Source organism: Trachinotus anak, unplaced genomic scaffold (genome assembly GCF_046630095.1).
Source record: "Trachinotus anak isolate AG129_WGS33_773 ecotype Australia unplaced genomic scaffold, CSIRO_AGI_Tana_v1 ptg000005l, whole genome shotgun sequence".
NCBI lineage: Eukaryota > Metazoa > Chordata > Actinopteri > Carangiformes > Carangidae > Trachinotus > Trachinotus anak.
Genome location: NW_027273856.1, coordinates 9353345 through 9381287, shown reverse-complemented (window position 1 = coordinate 9381287; position 27943 = coordinate 9353345). Strand labels below are relative to the sequence as shown.

The 27943-nt window shown below is 40.4% G+C and overlaps 1 protein-coding gene across 2 annotated transcripts; it reads right to left on the bottom strand.

The window, feature by feature from the left end:
• Positions 1–40: 40 nt before the first annotated feature.
• frem1a (Fras1 related extracellular matrix 1a) lies at positions 41–27943 on the bottom strand. Of its 2 annotated transcripts, XM_071478267.1 has the most exons (37): positions 27807–27936; positions 21590–22017; positions 19582–19676; positions 19190–19500; positions 18435–18631; positions 17666–17989; positions 17466–17574; positions 17182–17313; positions 15925–16269; positions 15686–15828; positions 14925–15121; positions 14742–14832; positions 14487–14654; positions 14192–14400; positions 12853–12946; positions 12493–12745; positions 11403–11606; positions 10155–10340; positions 9872–10068; positions 9562–9772; positions 8681–8825; positions 8437–8578; positions 7814–8009; positions 7376–7640; positions 6852–7269; positions 5379–5580; positions 5155–5299; positions 4938–5067; positions 4652–4724; positions 3742–3891; positions 3383–3579; positions 3216–3263; positions 2944–3129; positions 2622–2753; positions 1478–1593; positions 1170–1255; positions 41–545 (listed from the first exon to the last, which is right to left on the bottom strand). In XM_071478267.1, exons 2-37 carry the CDS (start codon positions 21821–21823, stop codon positions 343–345), a joined length of 6534 nt encoding a protein of 2177 aa, XP_071334368.1. In that variant the 5' UTR covers positions 21824–22017; positions 27807–27936; the 3' UTR covers positions 41–342. The 2 variants fall into 2 exon arrangements, 1 of the variants encoding a protein (XP_071334368.1); XR_011691024.1 differs by lacking the exons at positions 41–545; positions 1170–1255; positions 1478–1593; ... (16 more) ...; positions 10155–10340; positions 11403–11606 and having other exon boundaries at positions 12607–12745; positions 14197–14400; positions 27807–27943.

Genomic DNA, 27943 nt, shown 5'->3' with positions numbered 1-27943 from the left:
GATAATCCAGTTTTGGGTTTTCTAGAATAAGTAAAAGACACTAGATTGCTTTTTTAATAAATCTCTTGTGAGCTTTACATATATAACAATACTTCCAGTGGCTAATTAGAATAAATGCTGTGTAAACAATTCACTTAGTGTAGCAGGTTACTTTTTAGACACAATAATTGTCATGTTCATTATAAATCACAGAAACTGTTCCAGCAAAGTTCCCACTGATCCTTATTGGAGAGTTGTCTTATCGTGCAGTTCAGACATCCTGAGGATGAGTCCTTCCTCCTGCATCTCTTCTTGACCAACACACTGAGAGGTTCATGGTTGTGATAATATACACAGTCAAATTCAAGTCTTGACTGAACACACAAAGCGATGACCTCTGCCAGCTTTACAGTCCCTTATCTGCCACTTTGCCCTTCTCCACACCAGGACGCAATTTTTGCTTCCCCTCATTTTTGACCGAGGAGGCGTCTTTCTCCAGTTGGTGTAGCTGATGGGTTCGCCCCCTGCCCACTCCCAGTGTCCTCGGCCTTCCCTGTCATTCAGACCTTATATAGTAGAAGAAAAAGTTAGTGTAAAGAAGTTATACTCTACAATGGTAAAGATATATCTAATGATGTAGTTCATGAAACCTTCAGGCCAACAGTCCTACAGTCATACTGCAGTGTGGCAAAAATATTTAACACCATCAATATATGTTGGTGACAAAAAGTCAATAAAACAAAATGTTATTCTTTAATTACCACTCATACTTGTTTTATCCAAAAGATAATTGTTAATTGAAGTAGTGAAATGAATCAAGGATTAACATGGGTGACTCCCTGAAAAGATCAACTCCAACAAATTGCATTGATTGCTTTGTTTTCAGCCCATTTCATGTGAAATAGACAATAACAATATCCTCTTCAGTGGAATGTAGACTCAGAGCCTACAAATGGAGCTATATATAAACAGCAGCAGCATTAACCGCAGTTGCAGCAAGTGACAGTATGAGGCTTTATTTATACTTTTGGATCAAATCAAAATGCCGACATCCATGCAAAAAGTTTAAAATACGAGGAGTGAGCATTTAATATAATCCAAGATACTGTAAAATTGCAAAAAAAACATTTTTTAAACCGTTTAAACAATATCTAGGAATGCCAATGCAACAAATCAGTAAAAATACCCACCTATCCAGAATGGTTTTCTTCCACTGAAGTCCCACAGCCAGTCCATATTGACTTTAGAAAGAACACTTGCTAAAGTTCCTTTATATCTGAAATAAAAAAGAAAAAGAAGTGCTTTCTTTTTGAGAGGCTAATTCATAGAGCATATCAATTAGATTATACAGCTCTTGTGTGTGACATGCAACTAATCCTAAGAATGTATGCCCATGCTTTCTGCCTCAAAATTTTTCTCTACGTCTGTTTATCCTTCAACAAACGTGTGTGTTCACGAGATCACACAGAATGTGTATGAGCTTCATGTTGGACTGTACCTCTCCCTGCAGGCTCTGTTAGCTGTGCTCCAGGTGGCTTTGCGCTCAGTGCTGAGGATGTAGCAGTGGCCACCATTAAAGGTCCAGCCCCGAGGACACTTCTGAGCACTCACCATCTGTGTTTCAAAAGCAAATGTGCAGACATGTCGACATTTGCAGGTGAACATACATCATTTTAAATGAAACTGTAGAGAAATAATTTTAAAAGGAAAGAGAGCAAAGAGAAAAAGAAATCACTCCAAAAGTAACATCTGTGAACCTCTGTGGGGTTCTGCAAGGTTCTATCCTGGATACATTACTTTTCAGACCTTTATGTTAAAACCTAAGTTTATAACAGTATTGATTTTAATTGCTACGCAGATGACACCCTATTCTTTACATCTGTTGGTCCTGATGATCTGAGCTCCCCATTTACCGTAATTTCCGGACTATAAGCCGCTACTTTTTTCACAGGGTTTGAACCCTGCGGCTTAAATAACGATGCGGCTAATCTATGGATTTTTACGGGCTAACAGCCTCCAGGGGGCGAAAGTTACATTGAGAGCGACAACGAAAGAGAGACTGAGAAAATGTGTGACGAAGTCATTCTGAGGCTGTTCAGTTCCGACACTGAAGACGACGACTTCAGTGGTTTTAGTGCGCAGGAGGAAGATGAAGATAGGGATCAGTGACTTTTCTGGTAGGCTAACGGCCTACGGCTGGTAGGCTGGTTATTTTTTTTTTAACCAGTCGTGTTACTGCTGTGACTGTTTGTTACTGCCGTGTTACTACCGTGTTACAGGCACTGTTCGGAAAAAAGTTATTTTAAAAAAACGTATTAAAATAAAAATAAAAAAAAATCTTTCTGTGTAAATAACTCATGTTACAACGTGGACACCTGCGGCTTATAAAGAGGTGTGGCCTATATATGTACAAATTCTTTTTTCTTTTTCAATTTAGTTGGTGCGGCTTATATTCAGGTGCGCTCAATAGTCCGGAAATTACGGTACTCTCTTGAAAATTACACCGCACATTCATTAACTGATTCCATCTGAATCAGGATAAAACAGACATCAAAGTTATTGGTCCACAGCAAAGAGAGAAACTTTTCTTTGTGGATGCTTTTATTACATGTACGCTTCGCTGTGTTGTGAAGCTGGAATACCTGATCAGTTGGTGCCCAGGGTTTCCAGGAGACACCGTTGCAGTGAAAGAGCTGATTGGTTGTTTGGTTCAAATGCAGGAGTCCCATCAGTTCTGGCATACAGGGCTTGGGGATGGTGTTGTCAGCTGTAACCTACAGACCACAAAAATTGTAGTATGTAAAAGTAGTATGGAAGTATGTAAATACAAAGTGAAATATTTGGATGGTAAGAAAGCATCCCACAGTTGTAAAGATGCATTTAGAAATAGAAATTGAGATCTTGGCAAAACAGAAATGATCTAATTTTCCGAGAAGCAGAAAAGACAATGACATTTGTACTCACACGTCCTTTAGTCAGTCCAGTGTTTTGAGGTTTTGAAATCTTTCTTTGAGGATCCAGTTTTGATTCAGTATGAACTCCTGATGCCTGTTGCTGTCCTCCTTTGCTAACCACACGAATGTTTGCTTTTCTGCCCTTCCTGGATGGGGAGGTGTCATCTTCTACTTGAACCTGCATGATGCCGTGATACTGGAATCAAAAAGATAAAAGAAATGAGGGATCTTCTGACTTAGAAAGGTTAGGTCAGGTCCGTATCAGTGGTTACTGCTGCTTACTGTGTAAATGATGTCTGTCCCATTGTGAAGAACTGATGAAGGAGCAATCTGAAAGACCAAACAGTTTATAGAAATATTTAAGCTGGAACAAAGCCACAACAAACAATGACAAATGTCAGCTTGGATAAAGGCACATCCAGTGCTGAACTTTAAGTGTAGGTACTTACTGACTTTGGATTGCCCATGACTCTGAGTTTCTTTTTCGGGGGTCTGGAGATGCTGTCTCCCCGGGTCCAGATGCCTGATTCAGTGCTTAAGGGAAGTTTCTCTAGTTGAATGGATCCATGCTGGGGGTACGTGTTTGACCTAATCTCTTTTCCTCCAAGTACAGGAAGCTCCTCTACCTGTTTCACTCTGCACCGTCCTGTGGTGTTAAAGATTTAACTGTTAGTATCTGTTAGTATAAATATTACTTACCTGAGTTTTTAGTCAGATTCATTGGCACCGTTTTTTGAAAAATAGGTTACTGTAACAAAAATACTTGACTCTAGGTTCTCAAAAATACACCTGTTGGGTTTATTTTTACCTCTTCCTGAGTCCCTGATGGTGACTTGAGCCCTCTTGATGCTGCCAATCATTGTGCCTTCAGGGGAGACCAGCAGCACTTCAAACATTTCCTCAGCCTCCTCAAGGTGATCCTGAATGATGTCCATCTGCCAGCTCCTCTTTGATACGCCTACGCAGAGACAAACATCACAGCTTTTTTTACAAGAGTCGGCACAAGTCTGATTTATTCTGACTTTTCCTGGTTGGTACTTTTTATTTGGCAGCACAATGTAAATTACTGAAATGAATTGATTGTGGTTGCTGTAGTGGTATGACAGTGACAATAGCAATTTAGTGGCAGCATTTTTACAATGTGACAATGTTATCCCTCTTAGATGATCAATAGAGCATTATTAAGGCCACTGTAAGAAAAAAATAAATCTACATGTTTTGAGAAAAAGTATTGAGTAGATTTGATCACACGTGCATGTTTTAGAGTTTCCTGACACTCTATGTACTGTATACTATATGGTTGTTATTTTTCCTTGCAAAATACAAGTGAAGCCCTGGGATGAGGCTGTGTGGTACAATTTAACAGAAGTGGGGAAGCTGACTTTATTGAGATTTAATGTTTTCAACCAGCATATGTTGGTTTCATGGATGAAAAGGAGGAAGAATAAGGATGAGTGGTACAGTAGGTTTCTGGGAATGTTACATCTAGTTAACTTCCCTGCCTCCAGTGAAAAGCAGTGAGAAACTGCTTCCATGAGCAGTTGTGCTGTACTCTGTGGGAAGCACCATCATCTACGGCGTGACTCGAATGGAATGGGGCGTTAGCAAGAGCATTAACATTCACTCAAAATGCAGCATAACTACCACAACAGTTGATTCTTCTGTTGACTCTTATTCAGGGATCAGTGATACTGCTTTCTATATTAATGAACACATACCTGGATCAAACTGAATGAGAGAAGAAGGGCTTATGAGGAAATCCTTTCCAGCTATTGCAGTCACCTCCTTTACCTAAATAAAGAAACTTGATTCAGAAACATGTCTTAAAATCTGCTGGAGGGGCAGAGAAGAAGGTAGCAATAACAAATCCAAATCCTGTAGAGCCTAAAGCTGATTGGGGTACTGAGAAGCTTTATTAATGCAACTGTGCTCAAGTTAAATCCTCTTATATAGTGAAAAAATATCATAAAAGCTGGTCAGTTTCAAAGAGAACTGACTGCAGACCTTGACAGTGATATATGAAGACTCTGCCAAGTTTCCTTTTCGGATGATGTCCAGAGAAACCCCCTTCCAATTCTCACACACAGAGTACTCAGGCTGAGACAGCTCCACACTGGACCAGCTGAGTTCAAGTCTGCAAAGACAAGGTCAAGCATGGTTAAGACGAAAGTGGTCATTTAATATGTCATACAAATCAGTGTCACAGAGTTTCTATTCTTACATGTGAGAGGGTCCAGCGTTCCCTACAGGATCAGACACTCTGAACTCCAGGCTGTCTGAGAGAGACTCCCTCTGTGGACTGATGATGTAGATGATGGTTCTCTTGTTCAGCTCCATCTGAGAGAAGCACTGTGCCACAAAGCCACCTGCAACAGCAAAGAGAACCTTACCTACTCATTCCAAGTTGAGCTTAAGTGTAGATGGAAGCAAAATTCATTTTCCAACCTGTAGTAATGTTTTCTAGGTAACCAAAGTAGGGCGGGCGGACTATGCAGAAGATCAGTTCTTCTTCTCTGCTGTCGCTGTCTTGGGCCTTCAGCTCCCGAGATGAGAGGAAGATCCCGTATCGTCCATCACCTAAAACCTCTGCTTTCCAGAGAGGGAGCATCTTCACAACCTCAGGAGGCGACTTATCCAAAGGCTTGATCTGAAATCAGATGTGGTTTGTTAAGAAAATAGATCCTGGTTAGCATTAGTATCACAGCAACGGAAGTAATTTGGATCTGCATCTGTTTTTCATAGCACACTGATACAACAGAGCACCATTGTTGCATGTAGTGTTTGCCCCACACATAGTTGATCATAGGGCATGGGGCAGACCTCAACTCTGGGGACAGAGGTCTGTGACCCAATGTAAGGTGTTTTTCTTTTTAAACTGATTTAATGTATCACAAGAACAAGAAAATATAATGAAATAAAAGAAAATAGTTTACTGCTACAAAAGTATAAAAGCCAATAGTCCTTTTTCACAGCCGACATTTTGACTTGTCAAAGCACAAGTGAAACAAATTTAATCAGCTATGGCTTGTTTCCATGACATTTCCCAGTAAACATGAAAGTGAGTCAACGTGCACATTGGAACCAGTTCACATCAGTGGAATATTTTACATATGTTATCATTTAGACCCATGATTTTTCTGCCCAAATATCTGCTGTGAAAAATGTCTACAGGGTTACTTTTGCAGGTTTGGTAACTCAAAGGCTGAGCTGACGACCCAGCAATATGTTTGGACATTTTCTTGGGCCATTACTTTTAAAAGCAAAGACGAACCAACGTGAGTATACGTTTTTCCACTTAAATAATGTGTCATAAAGCAGGACAACTCAGGACAGATCGGTTTGCAAATGTAATTCAGCTCTACATGCATTTTTTATTGTGCAGAAAGTGAAAAAAGAGGTGCAGTAAAGGTTTACTGTATATTCAGAGGAAATTTTATTTAGCTTTCATGAACCAAATTAAAAGGTTAAACAGACTACAGACTGGTACAGGCTCCACCACTGCCTTCATTACATTTGCCAGATGAAAGTTGTGCTATGATTTTGAAGTTTGCATGCCAGGTGCTGTAAAACTCAAGTCTTCAGCTCTGGTGCTCACGACACTAACAACACTCACGTTCATTAGCCACAAACAGACACATTCAGTTTACCATTGACCAAAAACATGAGCATGCTCAATGAACACTCTCCTTCAGTGCGTTCATGCAAAGCTCCGGTGACCACAGTTGCTGTTGTGCAGAAAACCTTTGTGAAGATTACTACCGTCGGTTTAATATAGTTCTTAGGGAAAAAGGGCACTAAAGGAAATGATGCATTACACCTGAGTATCCTAGCCATATAATGTATGATAGCAATGAACAGCTAATGTTGCTAGAAGAGTTGTAAGACAAGAACAGAGCCTCTACAACCTTCATCACCTACCTGAATAGTGAAAAACACAGGCTCCAAATGTAACCGCCCATCCAGGAGGAGGCCTCGGTTGGTGCTGTCAGAGGCTGTAAAGGCAAACCGATCGATCTGGGATGGTCCTCCATCATGTTTATATGATACCTCCAACTCCTCTATGTGTCTGTGGGTGAAGTTTGATCCAGTGGTTAGTGTGGTGCCTGCTAAAAGCAGCCTGCCATACTGTGGAGGCTGGAGGAGGGTAAAGGTCAGGGCGCTGGGTGGAGTGTCTGGGTCAGATAGGGCCAGGCAGTCAGGACCCAGGATGATGGAGGAACCTTGGGGGACTGTGACACCTTTGTTGGAGGACAGAGACGGCAGGACACGGTCCACCATTTCCACTGTGATCTCAAAGCTTCCATTTCGGCTGGTCTTACCATTACTCACAACAAACCTGTCAAAACATACAACAGACTGTAGTGTAAAAAAATCACTTATTTTGATATATTCGTTAGCACTAGTAAAAGCAGTGTATCACAGGTTTTAGCTTCTGGGCTCACTGAAAGGTTTCTGTGGGGGTGCTGGCTCGGTTGTCGTGCACATATGCTAAAAGATTTGCTGCCACATCCATCTGACTGAAGGTGGAGATGGCCAGTCCAGGATGCTTGATGTACTCCACGTGTCCTTGAACAGGAGGGTTAGTGATGACATACAGAAGCTCTTCAGGCTTTTCTGTGCCGTCTGTGGCTAGCAGCACGTCTGTGGTGAGAACCACACGATCACCCCGACTGACCTTCACCGGCTTTACAAAGATGGCGATATTTCCTGGAAAAAATCAAGGTGGAGCGAACATTTAAAGGTTACATTAAAATTGTATGGACACACACGGGGCAGTTAAATACATCTGGCATGTGGTCTTGCAGTCATGAGGATATCACATGGAGAAAATTTGTTCCAAACCTATGTCTAATAAGTGGTATACAACTGGTATCTAGTACCTTTCTCAAGATCTTTGACAGAGATGTGAAAGTTCTGTGGGGGTGATTGATTCTTTCCATCCAGCAAGTGGAAGACAAAGAAGTCCTGTGTTTTATCTGCATGCAGGCCTGTGTGCACATAGCGCAGAAGGTTCATGTCCACCATTTCCTGGGTGCAGTTTTTCCCAGCTGTCAGCGTCACCCAGTCCTGACCTTCCTGAGACAGGATCAGTCACAGTTAGGAGCACGACACCTCCCTGTTGTTTACACTGGCAGCACATCTTTAATGCCTTGGGAATAACGACTTAATTCTTTAAATAGTTTAGTTATTCTTTACCACTGGTTCATGAAAGACTGTCCTTTTGATATGTTTCTCCTTAAGTGAATAAAACCCATTGGCCACAGCAGTTTTCTATGCCCAGTCAGATTCCTCAGTTTAACACAATTTGACCAGTCTTGTTCACAACAATTGCCAATTGCTGGTTTTGGACGAGCTGTGGAAAAGCCTTTACCATTTACCAACTGTCAATATGGAGCACTGGCACAAATCATCTATTAGGTATGATAAGTCAATGCAGCTAAAGTGACATGTAACATCACAAAATGTAGTGTATCTCTTTAAAGTTCATTATCATTGCACCAACCTTGAGTTGAAGTAGTCCTTGGGTAGGAACACTCTCAAATATGTACATGACCTCTGAAGAGGGGGTATCACTGTCCTGTGCAAATAGCGTCACACTGGATATGAGCCGAGACTCTCCGGGCTCCACCTCCAACCCATTGTTCCTAAAGGACAGAAGGTTTAGACAAGTTTTGCTTTTCTTCTCTACAGTCAATCATGTGATGACTCACTTTACATATGAACTGTGGTGAAGGTGTCAGTCTGACCTTATGGTGTGAGGCTCCTCATCATTGACTGGCTGCACTTTAACCATCACCTGTCTGTAGAGTTGATGCCTGCCGTCAGTTAACTGGATGGTAAAATGATCCTCCATATTCTCAGAGTCATCGTGCATATACATCAGATCCATGCCTGCAGATCAATGATGATACAGGTTGGTTCTGACTTATTGAAAGATGTAACAGTGAGTTTGAATTACTCTGCCTGCTCAGTTTCCTACAAGAATCTGTCACATATCCATGGTAAATACTCTGACAGCATGCTCCATGATCTCTGAGCTTTTGACTGGATCTCATAGACTTCAGCAAATGCAAGTGTTTCAGGTGTAATCTTATGACCTATGCATTGGACTCGTAAGAACAGATGGTCATATACGTTGGAGATGGTTAACCCTTGTTTAAAGATGGTCTTAGACAACAGCTGAGCTGAAGAAGGCCAGGGGATACAGTCAAAAGCTTAGGGAATAGCTAAGTACAGTATGTGGACCTTGCTCTTAGAGTATTCACCACACTAATTTTATTATAATTATTATGTAATAGGTACTGTAAATTCCCAGTTTAACCCAATTATCTAAACTGCTTATATAGAAATTAAACCAAGAACCAATGTAAGTAGATAGTGGAGAATTTAGATAATAAAAAACTGTCTGCTGACACCATACTCCCTGATGACATCATGAAGGTTATTTCAGTATTTCAGTAGCCCTTCCTATGAGTAATGGCGACCTGATCTTCTTGTGAAAAGTAGGTGCTCCTTTCATATTTCCAGTGGGAAACTCACGTCTTCTTTCCCATGGGACATGAATGCAGCATTAGCACTGATACTGTAATCCAGACTGCAACTCTACAGCATAGACATGTAAAAGTACCATTAATAAGATCTGTCATTGTAAAGTCGACCACAGGGGACTGGGGACTGGCCTCTCGTCTCTTGTTGACTGGGTTCTCACTGTTGTGGTTGATGATGCTTCCATGTTGAGGAGGTTTGACTATACTGAACAGCAGCATGTTCCTGGGGACATCCAGATCCACTGCATGCAACAATGACGTGTCCAGCTGCTTCATTTCTCCTTCTCGTACCTGATCACAGAGGGACATCAATGAATTTTGGACCCTATCTTGTCAGAAAATGTCTGGTTATTATGATCTTCAGAAGTGAGACTGACCGTGAAAACTTACCGTGAAGTTGCGAACCATAAACTCTGGGATCTCATCATTTGTTGGGTTAATAATAATGTAGAAGGGCACATGGGCAGAGCTGTGTTTGCCATCTGACACACAGAGCATGAGCTGATCAGCTGTGGGCTCCATCCTCTCATGTCTGGACTGTACATAGTTCACGTGGCCGTCAATGATGTCTCTGTATGAAAATGAAGCTGGAAAAAAAAGGTTAGTCAGAAAAACACATGGTACTAATTGTTTGTTTCACCCCTGTGATGAAAATACATATAATAATGCTTACCTATGCTTATGCCCATGTTGCTTTTCTCAAAGCCAGGACTGGGCAGGACATTTTCAATGTAGCCAAACTGGGGTGGAGAAATCAGACTGACCACCAGTTCATCCAGGATGGTGTCCACGTCAGAGGCCTTCAAATGAGAAGCAGTTATCGGGGCAGTTCCACCTTCATTCACCACAAAGATGTCACCTACAAACAGATGAGAAAATTCTAATATATCAAACTAAAATTCATGTAACTATTCAAATAATTGAACATGCTGCCGATCAATTTTATGTGTTTTTATATTATTTTCCTCTAACAGTATTTCTATGTTGAAAAAGGTTCATATGAATCTCTGAAGTGCAGGTGTCCTAACAGGTCCACCCACACAGTCCTCAGATAAGGTGTAATCACGCCAAATCAGTGAGAACACCTGAACCATGGGTAGGCTGGGGCGATACCAAATTAGTTTAATCTTGATGCAATCCAGCCCAACCCATACAAAAATGAATCCCTATATCAAGAGTGATGCTGCCATATGTCACCCATAAGTGGAAATATTCTAATCACATGTAGACATCCTCCGGATATATGAAGAAATGACATGTATGAAATACCCTTAGTAAAATATTAAATGTACATATATTTGAAATATCTATGATGAATTTTTATATTTTAACATGTTGCATGCATCGATTTTAACAAGATATTATTATTTTAATTTGTACGTCTAATACTGTAATTTAATTTAATTTAATTTGTATATTTAATATGTCTACAATATAAGCATACAAACATAAATAAAACATATTTGTAGGGGTAAACATATATGTCAATATATGAAATTGTTGCAATTTCTATATATGTAATTTTTACACATATTTTTTAATGTATTATGTATTTTTTATATTGAATTTCCATATATACATATATTGTATTTGCATATGGGAACTATCGCCATATACAGTATTATCCTGTGTATGTGCAGGGGTGGTTCAGAGAAACAAATAGTTCTTACAAAATAAAATTATATATATATATATAATTTTATTATTGTATTTCATATTTCAGGCATGAGCAATGCTGCTACTAAACAGTAGTTCACATTCCAAGGTACAATGTACAGTAAGCAAAGCAGTGTAATGAGGGTCAGATTCAGCAGCAGAGCAGCATGGGTAGTGGTTTAACAGTTTCAGCACTGTAGTTTTTCTTCAGCACAATGTGTCGTTATTTGTAAGTCATGTCATGACTGAGATAGGACTGGCCCACCTGTTGTCACTGAAGGTGGTTGGCTGTCAACTGGAAACACTGTGATCTGGAGGTCGTACACAGGCAGGCTGTCCTGGGACTCAGCTCTGCCCATGCTCCAGGTGGGAGTTCCTCCGCTGCAGCATGGAGCAGAGTTTTCTGTTTCTCCATCAGAAATAACGAAGGTGATGGTGTCATGGCGAGGAGTGAGACCGATCTCCACTCCTACAACAACAATCACATACAGCACTTTTAGAGACAATCCTGACAATCCTCCAAATTATTAACTCTTTATGTTACATACATCAGGTGCTTTGTACAACTCCACAGCATCAGAATGAGTTCAACCAAAATGGCTTCTTGAATGTGAATACAGATGTAGAGTGCAGATGTTTTTGGATTGCAGCAGCAATAGATACTACATATTGAACTGACAACCTCCCTCTTTAAGAAACAGTTATGCATTTTGGGAAGTCAAGTCAATTCAAATAAAAAGCTAAAAAAGGGGGATAAAAAGGAGATGTATCTATATTGTTGGTTAAATTATTTTTATCTATGTATATAATTATGAAACATACTTATATGAATTTAAAAGTGTGTAAATTAGCATTTGCTTCGGCCTGAGCCTGTTCAGTAACTACTTAATACATAGACTGTTGACTTTCTTGCTGTCTATATTGTTTATATTTATTGTGTTATTTATAATTACTGAATAAAAAATACTAAACTCATTTCATTTCTTTCCCAGACTGAGAAAATTGATACCAAACACATATCTCTGCCTTAAGTACAGAGCTGGTTTCAGGTGGTTAGCTTAGAATAAAGACAGATTTGATTTAAACTAAGCAATAGTGAGGTATCTGGGATAGGTTTCTGTAAATAGCGGCCCATGATCAATGCAGAACAGTATATGGGGCCACATTAAATGTATTTTGCCTTTCAATGAATTGTGCCGAAAAAACTATTTCCAAATTAAACATAATGACAAGTTATATGGATAAATTGTATAATTAATTGTGATCAATCCAACAGCATCATAACAACTACACTGAAGCAGACAACCCAGACTGTACTGGACTCTAATCGAAGTTTTGATTTATTTGCTGTGTACCTGTGTGTTTGTAGGTAATGATCCCTGCAGTAATATCTGCCTGGATGAAGCGGTCAACCACAACACCATTTCGGAGTACCACGCCATGGTACGGCTGCCGGGCAATTAATATGGCCAGACTGTTGTTGTCAGTGTCTGCATCAGAAGCATAGATATACTCTGCTGTGATGACTATCTCCTGACCCTCCGCACAGCTGAGAACTGGTTTCAAACCAGCAACCAACACTGGGACCTCGTCATTGATGGGATTCACCTGGAGGTTACATACAAGAGGTCACTGTGGTGAAACAATGAAAGTTTCCATGTAAAGCCATGACGATTGTTCATTTGTAAAGGAACCCCTCAAACGAGAGCAGTTACCTTCACTTGCAGGACAAAACTGACTGAATTGGTGCCGTCTGTCGCAATGAATTCAATGTTGTCCTCCACAGTTTCTGAGCTGTCGTGCTTGTAACTGCATGAACAGGTAACACACAGAAAAAAGTTTGATGGGTCATGAAATGAACAGTCAACATCTATATAGTGATATCAAAATACTGAATCAATTCTTAAAACTAGAGACCATCACCAGCAGCAACACCCATCAACACGATGAGATTCTGACAATGAGTAGTCAGAGTACTCAGTTACTATATGATTACATGAGGACTCAGTTCTCATGGGTCAGACCACATCCACCCTCATGTCAACCTCACACCTGTAAAGTTTTATGACTGTACTTTGTAGGTTGTGACAAAATCAATGCACAGAAAAGACAGAGATACAAACACCTGTCAAGGTCCTCAAAACTCTGAACTACCTCTGTGACACACACACACACACACACACACGGGTGCCAAGTGACATGCTTATTCAAGCTGAGTGTGGGGGAATCCCAGTTTTGGTTTTGTTGGATCTCATCTCATCTTCTGATGCACATGATTCTGTTGTTTTGAACTATGAAGTCCCTCAAGGATATTTTCTTGATCCTGTTATATCATCTACATGCTATCGTTGGGTCCTTTGATCATTGTTTGCCATATCTTTTCAGTTTCATGCAGATAACACTCAGCTGTACTTGTTAAATAAGATTACAACAAAGTTCCTGATTATCAGTCCAGATCGTTTAAAGACACTACAGCAGTAGCGTTTCGAGCTTTACACTAGAGTTTACTTATGGATTCTTGTCTGATATTTAGCTGCTCTTATTGTTACAAAACCTCATGTTTGATATACTGTCCTAACACTTGTATTCTGAAATATTTTGTGGTTTTTATTTTGAGCGCTCTATGAATGAATCTTGCCTTACTTAATTACTTACATATAAAACCACAGACGCCAAGATCAATTTTTGAAAAAAAAAAACATATTTATGACCCACTGATAATTATTCCATTATAACATGAACATGACTGCTGTCCTGAGAGGACAAGATCCTGAGATAATGTGATAGAATAAGTTTGTTGCAATAAAGGCTGCTCTTGGCTTCCACATAAAACAGCTGCAGTGGACAACAGACAATTGTCTGGCAGATGTTAAATCATTCTTCTCTTGTGCATTACACACAGCTCTTGAGAACACAATGATAAACTGCTGTTGTGCTTGTAGTAATAGTTTGCATCTTGAACCAGAAACCAGTCAATCACAACTGAGAGTGCAGGACAATAAAAAGCTTTAGGTATGATGTGACATGGAGAAATGAATAACCAGGATGTCTGACCTAACTTTAAAGCTTTTCAGGTCTTGCACAATGAAAGCTTGGCCTGGTTTCAGTCGGAGGCCACCGAGCTGCAGAGCTCCATGCTGTGGTTCTCTCTGCAGCGCCACCTGCAGGGCGTCTTCCATAGAGTCCACGTCTGACAGCAGTAAGTGTTCAGGGCCCAGCCAGCACTCCCCACCCTCATCCACAGTCAGAGCGTTGGTGATGACCTGAAACAGCATAAACATGTTTTTATATATATCCAGAGGTCCACATGCATGAAATGAGATAAGAGTAACACACTGTTCTTCTCCACCTGTGGTGGCTGGTTGTCTTCTGGTATCACAGTGATGTTAAAGCAGATCCCTGTGACTGTTTTGCCCAGATGGCTGGTTACAGAGAGAACAAACTGGATATACTGGGGGTAAGGGCCGATGTCCATGATAGGAGGCATGTAGGCTACCTTCATGAAGTTCACTGCGTGCTGGAAACAAGCAAAAAAAAGGATGAGTTTTGGATAAGCCAGCTTCACCAAATGTACCTCTAATATAATAAGAATTGAAGGAGCCACCTGTGTGAAGAGCCTCAGCACTGGTGCGTTGGAGTCTTTGGTGAATTTGGGTATGCTGTCCACCAGGAACAGCCTCCCTGCGTCAGGAGTGCTGCACATCAGAACAACAGCACAGAGTTCAGACAGAGTGCTCCTGCCCCGTCTGGTGTACAGAGTGTTTTCAGACGGTGAGGACACACTGACCTGTGAGGACCGGTGTAGAAAGGTGGAGTGGTCACTGTGTAGGTCAGTTCACTGTCTGGGGACTCCTGGTCTATGAAGTGAAGCTGCTGACGTGTTATGTGGACCACTTCTGTTTCTTTGGTCACGAGACACCGGGTGGAACCAGGAACCTCTTTAGGTGGTTGGTCTGGAACAGGTTCTATGTGGACCATCACCACCTGAAGACACCATTACAGGCCACTGAATCAGATGTCAAGGACAAGTCTGTGAGAGAATTTCATTGTAGTAGCAGAGTATTAAAGTAGTACTGATAAAGAATAAAGATTTTTTATGGATGTTTTTCATTTATTTATTTATTTTTACCAAACGAGCAACGTGGCTCCAGAAATGACCATGTCAGTTAGTCGGCTCCACTTTGGTTCATCATTAAATCAATTTACAGTGTCCATTAAAGCAGTGTTTCCCACAGAGGGCGCCTTGTCAAAGAGGAAAAGTTGGTTTCAGTGAAGACACCAAATCTACACTGAAACTGAGAAATGATTACAAGGTAGAAACATGAAATAGTTAATAAGATTATACTGAAGCAAACTGTTGTGTTGAGTTAAAACAAATTCAAGCAAAGAGCTTCTACTCCATTACTGACTGACTGTATTCAGCCTGTAATTAAACAGCCTAATCCTGTTTTAACGGTACAGAATTATATAATATATAATATGATAATACAATACAGAAGAAGCATTCCTCATATAGTAGTCTATTGGAAATGTGTTACTGTTACTCACTTGAGGCTCTGAAAGGTTGGGGGGGTCATGGAAATCAGACAGCACCACCTCAAAGGAATCATCAAAAACCTCGTTCCCAAGGTGTCGATAGTAAAGCATGGACTGAGACAGGTCTCTCTGCAGAAAGTGGCTGACGGGGTAACCTGGATGACAACCAACACAAACATAACACAAACATGTGTTTAAATACAAAAACAGATTCCATGTACGAGTAAAGAAATAAAGTCCGTTCTCCTGACCTGTGAGCCCCGGTCCTGGGATTTTCATGACCTCTCCTGCCTGCGGGGGGCGGGTGATGTTATAGAGGATGTAGTCGTCGCTGGAGTCCATGTCTGACGCCTGGAGGGTGGAGCCCCTCAGCAGAGCCGTTTGGCCCTCGGACACCTCCAGCAGCATGTTGGTGATAAGGAAAGGAGGGCTGTCATCTTTCGGCAGGATCTTGATGGGGAATTTGTGCCGGGTGTGATGGCGACCGTCAGTGATGCGGAAGATAATGAAGTCTTTGGTTGTGTCACTGTCGTCATGGTGATAGCGAACCACGCCTGCTCTGATGTCGCTGATGGTGAACATGAAGGCCTTACCACCTGGAGTTCACATCAAACAGTCATATAGAAGCACAATCATATTAAACCAAAGAAAATATGCTGTATTGTAAATATACTCGATATCATGACACATTAATACAAAAATGGAAGTGCAAAAAAACATCACAGTGTCACAGCAGCTTAGTTAGCTGTCTTGCTAGTTGTTAGCACGTGAGCAAGCAAGGATGCTAGTTACATCATTAGGACAACACTGTACTGCAGGAAGTAGGATGGAGGTGAAACAGACTAGTGAGAAGGGAAGACAGACTGGTTGTTCAGGGTGTCATCCTGCAGTAAGATAATGAGCCCCAGCATTAGAAGAAAGAACCAGATGGAGGCTTCACACGATGAAGACCAGTGTCCAGACTTAAACCCCAGCTGCTGGATAAGTCATTTAGATTAAATTCAGCTCGACAAAAAGATTCCATGATTCCTTGTTTTTAAAATCTCCAGTTGTTAATTTGTCCAATGTTTTAATTTCAGAAACACTGAGACATTGAATTGTGTAAATTGTTCTAAAACTTTTAAGCAGTAGAATAAGTTGACCTTGATGCAAAAGATGCCTGTGAAGATATGTGAATTACTGCAATTCCATTTAAATGTATTAATCACACTGAAAGTTCATTGTAGTGACTATGCAGGACTACAGTGATAGATTTCAACAACTAGAACTACCCTCCAGCCTCGGCTTATTGCAGATATGACACATTGCTGATAAACAATTTCATCTAAAGATTAGTCAAACCTATTTCCTGCTGTCTGAAGGTTAGAATCTGGGGCCAGAGCCAGGTTCCCAGGCTCATTATGCCTCACCTGATTTTACCATGACTTTAAACTGATCTATCAGTGTTAAGTAACCAGATAGAAGTGGAGAGGTGTGACGTCCGTTCACTGGCAGTGTTGGGTCAGTACCTCTGACAGTGAGCCGTCCGTGCTGTAGACCATCCACAGTGATGATACGAACAGCATTCAGGTTGTCGTTATCCACAATCTGGAGCTGCTCCCACGTTATTGGACGAGACTGACCCTCTAACAGGCTGAGCCCTACAAGACAAATTTTTCATAGAAACATTACACTTAGCTACACTGTACTGTGTATGCCAAAACTAATTTTGACAGATACCAAAAAGACTGGCTGGACTAAGTTATTACATCTAACAATAACTAAATTGCATTTGCGAACGGTGCTGACAAACCCATGTTCCAGGACACTCTAGGTGCATTTGTGTCTGCATTCCTGACAGACAGGTGAACAGTCATCGAGAGGCTCTTCTCAAAGAAAAAATCATGAACCTCAAATTCCACCTGGAGAGAATATGACAGGAAATCTCAGGCTCTATTGGCAAGACCAAAATGATTGTTTATATATACTGCACAAAATAAAAGAAAGTCCTACCTCGTAATTCCTGCGCTGGGTATGTGAGGAGTTCGGAGGTTGATACCCAATGAGCATGTCATTGAGATCCAGCCATGTGAAGGAGGAGATCGGGCAAGTGTGATCAGACAGATGAGTGATGAAGCCATCTGCAGGAGGTTTGGTGATGTTGAAAACCAAAAGCTGTTTGAGAGTTTCCTCATCTTCAGCATCGAGTGTAGCAGTGGAGAGTGGAGTGAGGATGAACTGGTCCACCTCCAGGATGAACATGGACATGAAGGATGGTTTGGGAGGCTGGTTGGGCATTGCACCGACTATCCGTACTGGAATCCAGGTCTGTTCAGACTACACCACAGTATTAAGATTAATACTACACAAGAAAGTTTCTACGTTTTTATTCACATTTATCACAACTTTTTAGCAACTTTGACCATCAGCCATTTTTGAAGGTAGTATAATCTTTTGCAGAATGGAGTCTATGGAGTTTTTATAGTGCCAAAACATTAAAAAGCAAGTCTGCTGAGGCATGAAAATCATAAATGAAAAGAAAGACAAGAAAGTGCCATACCAAGTTTAACAAGGGTGGGCAAAACTGGTAATTTTCACTTCATCTGTCTAGTTAAACAGCAGAAATCGAGCACTTTGTGCTGTCATTCAATACATCTTTCAAGCCAAAACTAACAAGTACTCATTAACAGGTAATATTCCCATTTATTGTGATAATCCTAATTAGTACCTCAGTTTGAGACATACAGCTGCACTGGCACAGGCAGTAAAGTAGCCAAATTACCTGGTATACGCTGCCACTCCTGGTGTCCTTAAGGTCCAGTCTGATTGCAATGTAGTCTATATCTGGAGATGGAGGGTCTATGTGCTGATACCTCAGCCCCATCAACAGGAAGTCATCACAGGGAATTTTGGTGAACTTCACTAGCTTCAGACCCTTCAGACAGTCTTCAGATTTACACATCGCCCTGGCTTTATTGTCTGGATAATGACAAAACCATAGAGAGATGACACAATTTTGACATCACTTTTTGTATTCTTGTTTTACCTATTTAGTGTGTTACTAGATACAATCATTCTCAGCTGGTAAGGGTTACCTTAAAGAGAGTTTATGCTTCTACTCCAACAGAGGCTTTTACTCACCTTCAGTCTGACTTTGATGCTTTTCAGATATCACCTCTTAATGATGGACTTGTTTGAATGCTGATTAGATGACATACATGGTCTTCTCTACATAAACCCGTGTCCCTGGTTATCTTGTCATTTAACCTTAAATGGTGTCCATATCACTTTTGCTGAATCATACAAAGACACTTAGCCTTATGGTTTGACGGCAGATTGTCTTTCAGGATTTGTATTCAAACTTTTAACAACTGAAGGCTGTCTGTTTTTTCTAAACTGTAAAACTATTGTTCTGACAGTTTTATATCTGTACTTGATTATGACATTCTGTAGGCTACCGTCACTACTGCACTACTGCATCCCAATCAATTGGGATTTCCTGTTATCAGCTGTTAACCATGCAGATCCATAGGTTACCTAGCTGCTGACGTAAGTGGATGAAGCTCTCTGGCTCGTCCCCTCTCTTTGTGGCTTTCTCTGGCTCTCCGGTGACCAGCTGGCCATGGGCTGGAAGGTTGGTGTCATGGTTGCTCAGATAAATGAGACACTCCAGGCTAGACCTCCTCTCATAGTGGAAGGATACCACGTTGCCATCAACAGCATCAGACAGGCCGTAGAACTCAGGAACCTCCAAGGATTTAGGCCCAAGCTTTATAATACTGCAGTCAGGTTCTATGATGTCCACATGGAGAGAAAACACTTCCATGTGTGTCTCTGTCTCTGTGAACCTGGACAAAAAAACATAAGCTGATGATGCCAGTACAACAAGAACAGGAAAAAAGAAAATACTTCATGATATCCAGTTGTACCTGTACAGTCGAAGTTTGACAGTGTCCTCTTTTAACAATGGACAGCCATTATGGACATACTTCACCTCATCAGCCAGATAATGGCAATTAAACACCTAAACAGAGAAAGGGAAAAGTCTTAGTTATCAAATATAATGAGTGAGTCAGGCCTACTGTATGTACTGTATATATGAACATTACACAATAATGATAATACAAAGTGTAATTGTAGTAGAAGAAAAGGGTCATGAAGTCAGTTAACTGATTCAGTAATGACAGCAGTATTTATTTAAAGGTGTAACATTTGCTAACTCAAGCTATAATAAGATAGTGGTCACACCAGACCAAATGAAGCTGTAACAGAAGAATCTCTGATGTTCCTGAACTGAGTAATGGTGCACTGTAATGCTTATAACTTTAAGTATTCATTTATAAGAGTAAGAATGTGACATTTCTTTTTTCATAAGCGACATAGTCTTGCTTTAACACTTTAGCATGTAGCGTATTTATGATGTTCAGACAGGAAGCTGAATTATGATTTTTGGTTCATCCGGATTAACACTTGTGTCTACGTCTCAGTATGAAAACCCTCATAGTAACAGATTTAAGACCAGGTTTAAGATTTATAATTTCTAATAAATTTGGTTAACTATGTAATTTGGTATTAATTATTAAGAGAATAGAGACAGCGTTATAGCATCTAATTTGGTCTTTGGTTTTTTCATATTCAGCAGACAACAGGTTAGCTGAACATGAAAAAAGTGAAGGGAATCTGTCCAGGAAGTATGCAATATACAATCAACATATCTATAAATTTTTCAATAATGTATAAATAAAGAGTAAATATTTACTTGGCTTAAAAAGGCATTCCTTTTTTGTATATAATAAGTAATAAATTAGCTTTTATGAAAAAAGAACCTGGAAATTATTATTATTATCATGATTATTAGGTAATCACAGATATGTAAAATACATTTTACTGGACCAAACCATAAATTGAATATGATGATATCTAAGACAACATAGCTCTAAATCAAGGATTATTTGGCAAATGATGAAGAATGTTTTGAGAAAATTAAACAGACTGTACGTATCTAACTATTAACCAGTCACCTAACTAATAGTTCCAACCTGCTAGACCTATAAATCTGCATACATGCATTCATTTTCTTCTTGATAAATAGTTCAGAATTAACTATGAATCTGTGAATCAGGTGTTGAATATGAATAATGTCTAAACATGAATTCCTTATTACAAATATAATCAGGGCTGCAGTTAGGGCTTTGTGACTGGGCTTGGGGCATGTCAAAAAATTTAAGTAAATTAATAGATTATTATTATTGATAAAGTAATAATCTCATTGTGGAGCTGAACAGTGTAACAACTCATACATAACTCAACTGCTAAGTAGGTAAAAGGCGTAAATGCTGTGTGGGTTCACTGAAGTTTATTTTCTGCTTTTAAGGATAAAAACTCGACTCTTTTGGGACATTCAGCAGATGACCGTATCTGTCAGCACAGAGTCATTAGAGAGGAGACAGCCCGTCTACCTGGACAACAAAGGAACAAGTACAGAGAGCTCCCTTCACATTCTCCTCCCCAAAACATATCTTTTTTTCTTCACTGAACCCCGGGGTGCTCAAGACATGAAAATACATGACCTTAATTCAAATAGTCTAAAACTAACATACAAACAAAATGTAGACAAATTATAGGATTCAGACAGAAGTTATATTTCCACCATCACATATTATGACAAAGTCAATCAGTTGTATAAATGCATTTTGTAGCCAGAGGGGCTTTTGGTAGGAACATGATGGAATCAGTTAGAGAGGTGAAGCAATGAGACCTTGTCATCATTACCACAACATTAATAATATATTACATGGTTTCCTACATGTTAGCTGTCAAACAGTGCTATGGAAGTGTAACACACACCTTCAAACTATACAACCTGGTTTTACTACAGATGGTAAATTGCCTGGAACATACAGGGGGATTTTCACTGGAAGAGGATTTTTCCATTACCTGAGGCATGAGTTTTCCCACTCGTTGAGTTATGGGCTCATTTAACACCACCTCCACCTTGCATGCATCCTTCTGACAGGGAATATGGAACTGCAGGTCACCCTCATCAAGGTAGGCTGACTGACCCCGTTTCACCTTTAAACCCTTGTTTACTTTCACGAGGGAAGCGTGCAATGAGCAGGTCATTCCCAGCAGGAGCAGCGTCCAGGCCAGCGTTTGACTCTGTGAACCCATCACTGTCAGTCACAAGCTGATGTCCTGCAGGGTCTTCAGGGACTAGCTCCAAACAAAACCAGGACTGCTTTCAGAAACACTTTGAAAGGAGACTACAGTAGACCAAGGGAGTCTTTCCTCTTGAGAAGAAGCTACATTTTCCTCTGGTTGTACAATGATTCTGCTGCAGGTGTGTGTGAGTTCACAGTCAGAAGCTGTAAGGAAATAAAAAAAGGTTTCAGTCTATGATATTTCATATTTAACTTAGTATCTATTTTACTGCTCTCTATCACTGGGTTCTGTAACACAGCATAAATACAGTGGCCCTGAACATAAACAAAAACTTTAAGCCAAATGAGCAGAAATACTGTATTTCATAAAAGCAAAGTTGTATTTATTGATTGTGCTGGCCACACTAAACATCAGTTCAAAAATCAGCTCAAGAGCCTCAAACTCTAATTCTTAATCTAACTGTGTGTGTCTGTTGTTTAGTACAGTGAGTTTATCAGAACTTGCTGCTGCTGGAAACGGGTTGGCTAAGAGATACTGAGAACATCAGCCTCAGATGGCTCCAGCTATACTGCAACATATGTGGGACAGGAATCCCATGATGATGAGGGGCATCATCCATATAGTTATACAAGACAATCATGGACTTGTTTTCCTCCACTGCCTCCTTCCTATAGGACTCATACTGCTATCAATGCTGCAGAAATGTAGGGAAACTGGGTCTGTTGTGTGAATGTAGTAGTAGTGGTGCTTAGTGTCAGGCTTATGCTCCTCTGACAAAATAAATCTTCTGTACTGTGGATTCAACCCCACAAATTGTAAAAATGTCTTCTCACTAATGTTCTTTAATATTTGCTGCTTCGTCTCTAAGTATCATCGTTGTTGTTTGCCAGCTAACCTTTTTTTTTATAAGATCACTGCAGGTCATCAGCTATCATGTCACCTGAATAGCTCAGCTTTTTGTGTATGCTTATTCAACATATTTCAGAGAGTGAGATGAAGAGGACTGATACTGATCTCCTGTCTGTGTGTTATGTACAGAGCTGGAGTCAGGATGTGGTTAGCCATATAAAGGCAAGGGGAAACCTCTAAAGCACAATGATTAACATGTTGCCTGCCAGTTGCTTAATCTATGCTCTAACAAAAAAGTCAAAAACAAACATTTATGGTTTGGTGCTCAAGGTCGGTGACAGTGACTCAAGGTCTTGTTGTGACAGGTTTCCCAGGTTTGGTACCATTGTGCTGGTACAGAGATCAAATCCAAAATCCTGTACTTCACGAATACACCTGGTAAGCCTGACAGAAGCTGGAGATGTTTCACAGAAGTACTGGGTGGATTAATAAACTAATGTTCATCAAAGGAATCATTCCAAAACATAACTGTCCCTAAAACCACAAACACTTGTTTTTACATTTCTGTCTGTCGATGCATTTTTGACCTTTGGGCAGAGCCAGGCTAGCTGTTTCCCCCTCCTTCCAGTCTTTGATGCTAAGCTAGGCTAACCATGTCAAAATCAGCTCTGTACTGAACAAATTAGCATGAGATTGATGTCCGTCTTCTCATCTCACTCACAGAAAGAAAGCAAATAAGCATATGTGCCAAAACTACACAGTTACCTCCATCGTTAGTTCTCTGTCATGATAAATGTGTCTGTTAGGGTTAACCCTAACCCAACACCACAGGAAACAATATAATTAGAGAAGAGTACTATGAAGAAGCACCAATATAATCACATCCTCATATACAGAAATGGACCAATGGTTTATGATAACTACCAGAATGTAAAGTTGTTTTTTCATTGTTTACAGCAATAATTCGAGTTCTTCACCAGCTCCAGACGTGTCCCAGATTTCTTTTAAACTTTGTGACTTGTTCTGCACTCAGCTTGTCAGGAAATATGTTCATTATGAACAAATGCTTCCCTGAGGCTAAACACAGTCTCTGTAGTAATGACAAGAGTTTTTCTGTGACCCTTAGCATTTAAAGACTCACCCCCAACGTGGGCCTTTCTGCTATACAAGACTGGTCTCACCATGATTATTAAAAACACAGGGGACAAACTTCCTATAAAACCATCTTTAAAACATTCTTGGAAATAACCTGAGGGTGCCTTGAATTGCTGAATACAATGCCCCAATCTTTCTTACTTTTGCAATCATAACTCACTGAAGCTGGAGCTGGAGATTAAAGCTCATAATACTAATTACTCCTTTCTCTGCAGGGAGCAATAAAGTTTCATCCTCTCACAGCCTAGATCCCACTGAGGGTGTGTGGTGGAGCTGTTTTGTATTTGAAAACAGGCTTCAGATGTCATACTACCACATTCCTTCAGCGCTGGTCTAGGACACCTACCCCGGACCTCACGCAGAAAGCACCTTGAACAGAAAAGCGCCTTATAATCAGCCTCGGCATTGGGGAACATGTTATAGCTTGTCTCTGTGAACAATGCTTGTGTTTAGAGAGCTGGAAAGATCATGTTCAAGGAGCTGAGTGTAAAAACAGGATTCCAAATGGTCACCTCCACTTCACACTCCATCAGGAGTGCTGGTATCCTACTGTTTTGTGTGTCCCAAGAAAAATCTATAATTGGTAACTTTCATGTTTTAAACTCATTTGTAGGATTACATACTTAGTGGTTTCACCGAACAGCAAAAATTTGCACTTCGAATGACCTTTGGTATGTAAAGTAGCAGCATTGATTAGTATGAATTGTGGCGTATAGGTGGGATGATCAGAAACACCTCAACTAAAAGGTGCACCAGATGATTTTTTGGCCACTTGCAGTGTTATCACAATACTGGCAAAGGACCATATCATAAGGTTGTTAAGGCTGCAGTGTTAGCAAACAGTTGCATATTTCCACATCCAGCTGACAAAGAGCAACATTAGGATTCATTTTGAGTCACATCTGTGTCCACCTGAGTGAACATAAAGAAGTCCAATATTCACTCTCCTTTTATATCTCTTTTGGTCTCCACCAACTCCGTTAATCTAAAAATGTTGATTAGTGCAGCTTTAAAGCAAGTTTTCTCTGCCGTAGAATGAGGTTTCTTGCCAGGAGCAGGTAGTGGTGGTTCAAAAAAGCTGTGGTCCATCGCTCCATTTACAAGACTGAGCAGTGCTACATCATCAGGACAGACTGGAGGCTACAGTGAGTCGCTATCAGAAAGGGACAAGATGGGCCAGGGCTAGCTGGTTAGCATGCTAACTTCAGTAGAAGAAAATAGAGACAAGAGTTAACACTGGTGTTGCTTTCCACCTCTGGAGACAGCTGTTGATGGGTGAGGGAATGAAGTTTGATGCTCAACTCACAGCTGTTAAAGCTAATGCTAGCTGTGTAGCAAAAGCAAAACTTACAAATAGCCCCTTTAAAAACCAAACCCTAAACTGTCATCTAATTTTAGTTGTCAGTGTATCTACTTACAGACGTTAGCAGCAGTCATACACTGTATTGCCAAGAGCATGTGACAGTCAGTCAGATTCCCTACCAGTCTACATGAACACATATGTTCAGACTATTTCCCCTGCAGCTTAGTGAGAAATGAGATGTAGAGCAAAACAAAGTCCAGCTGCATGCCAGAGCTGAGACTAGATCACATTTTAGCAGATAACAGCCTGTCCAGCATTGTGTCACACTAAACGACTACATGTCAGTGATATTTACTCTCAGTGTGACAGCACAAAGGCCTCAGTAATCTGTCCTGTTAAAGATTTGGATGGCCCTTTGACTGGTGTGAGTCCCAGTGGGGAGGCTGCAGATGGGAGGTGGGAGTGCTGGGAAAGGTCCTAATGTTAAGCTGCCTAGAGCACTCTGAGGGTCCTTTCCCTGTTTGCAGTTGATCCTTTTCCTGTTTTGGCAGAGCTTCATGTTCCAGTCGCTTTACAATGTAATGCCAACAAGATGCATCCAGGGAAGTAATGTATACTGTGGATTTAGATCCTGAATAGACAAGTAAAGACCACCAACCACAATCACTGTGAATTAACCTCACGCATCAGGACTGAACACTTCTCTCTATGTCAGGGGAGGCTCAGCTTCTGCTGCGTGTCAAAGCCAGCAGGTCTAATGACAGACTAGTTTCACATTCCCATAAGCTTGTGGTGGTACAATGTGCACTCCCTAATCCAAAGCTAAACAAAATATCAGTGTTGGATGGTATGGTACCACTCTCTCCATCTAATTCACACCCTCTTAAAGGGGCACTCCACAAATTTTACATGTAAAAATTACAAAGCAACAACATTTCTGGGGCAAAGTCAGTTCATTTCAGTGTCATCATTGCTGTTAGTGGATCCACTCATGGTGGCAAAGCAAAACAACTTGTGGTGAACTTTGTGTTGTCAATTACAAGATGCAAAACATATTGTCATACTAGCATAAATAGGGAAGAGTTACAAAGTCAACAAACTGACTCAGTAATGTCAGTTAACAGAAGGCAAAATGAAACTTCTGGCCCAACATATACCTGGGTCCTCGGCCCAAGTCTGGCCCATATTCTCCCACATCTGGGCAGATTCCAGCTGTTATCCTCCTATATTGGCTGCCAGTCAGAAGATTTTCTGTTTGTGTACCAGAATTGGTCCAGGTGTGGAAGGCATATCTGACAATCATGCTGTATACGGGGCATGATTTGGGCTGTGGATCTGGGCAGATACTGTGCCAGAAGAAAACGAGCATGTGGCCCAAGTATGGGCCGGATTTATTTTGCTATTTATCTACATAAAGTAAACTAACATTATGATACCAGACCAAATCATGGCAAAAGCCCTAAAGTTTAAAATAACTCAGGATGTCAAGTTAAATACACAGAGCATTGATGGTGTAACAGAAGGATGCATTAAAGTTGCATTATGGGAAATAAAGGATTAACTCCTACAGTGACCAAATTTGAGAATCTCTGCTGATTTGATTTTGACCACTCTTTTTTAAATCCGTTTCTTGTCAGTTCCCCAACTTTATGGGAGTGCAATGCTAAATCACTGGAGTGCCCTTTTAATGGTTTAATGGAGAAGACAGAGAACCAGCTGTGAGAGAGGTACAAAAAAACAGGAAAGTTCAATGGCTAAAAAAAATTAGGAAAAAAGTGTAATATTGGGGATTTTTTCCAAATATTCCTGTGCTAATCTGCTTCTTATAATTTTAAAGGTGCATTGGATACATTATAAACGATGCATCATATGTTGGATTTGGATTTCTGAAATATTCAGTAATTAACTTTTGACATGTGCCAGCTGGTAAAAACAGAACTTTCTGTCTGTTTACTTACTATAACATAGCACAAGCTTAAAATAATAATAAAAGCTCACTAAGGTCACACAGATTCTCACAATTTTACCCCTCACAATAACTAACCCAGCTGACTTAGATCCTGCCTCAACCAAACCACAATCTAGTGATGGACACAAAACACACAGCTGTTAGGGAATGTAGTGTGTCACAGCTGTGAATGCCTGTTGCATCCATTCACAGCAGCAGCTTCTTCTTCTAATCTCAATAATGACAGGGTCCTTAGCAGCCAGCAATTTTCAAAGAAAGACAAGCTATCGGGGAATGAATGGCTAACGTTTGGCTGCTGTCCAGCAGCAAAGTCCAGACTGTGCAACACAAAGTCTTAAAAAACTCCTGAATACTCCAAGATGCAAGAGCTGAGTGTGTGGTAAATGGGTGGAAGTGCTGTTTTGTGCCCTGGTGCATGTTACAGTGCTGAATCAATAAAGACAGAGCAGCATGTTTTGCAGTTTAAAATCTAATCAGCTATAAATAAACCATCACTGATGAAACTGGGTAAGTTGTATTTCATTCAATGCACTTTCATATCTGGCTATTTTAATGAATGAACTGACAAAACAATGTGTGACATGTAGACTATAAAGGCTCACTTAGATTAAGACGTTAACTAAAGAAGAAGAAGAAGACTTCTGAGCAAACATTATGCACCCGAACAAGAACGCTCCCCAGCAGAGGTCTACACATATATTTATACATGTCCTTACCTGATCTGACATCTGCTGCTTCCTCTTCTTTATCTTCTTCTTCTTCTTCTACTTCTCCTTCCTTACCTGTCTGCTCTTCTCTGCTTTCAACAGCAACTACCTCATTGACAGAATCTGCCTCACTCCTCAGTGAGAAA

Bases quoted from the DNA above. Each gene is read 5' to 3' on its own strand.
- frem1a (XM_071478267.1), bottom strand. From the start codon at position 21,823: ATGGGTTCACAGAGTCAAACGCTGGCCTGGACGCTGCTCCTGCTGGGA. The intron at 14,833-14,924 runs GTCAGTGTGTCC...TCTGATGTGCAG, and splicing joins TTCTACACCGGTCCTCACAG to CACTCCTGACGCAGGGAGGC. The intron at 5,068-5,154 runs GTAAGAATAGAA...TTGTCTTTGCAG, and splicing joins AACGCTGGACCCTCTCACAT to ACTTGAACTCAGCTGGTCCA.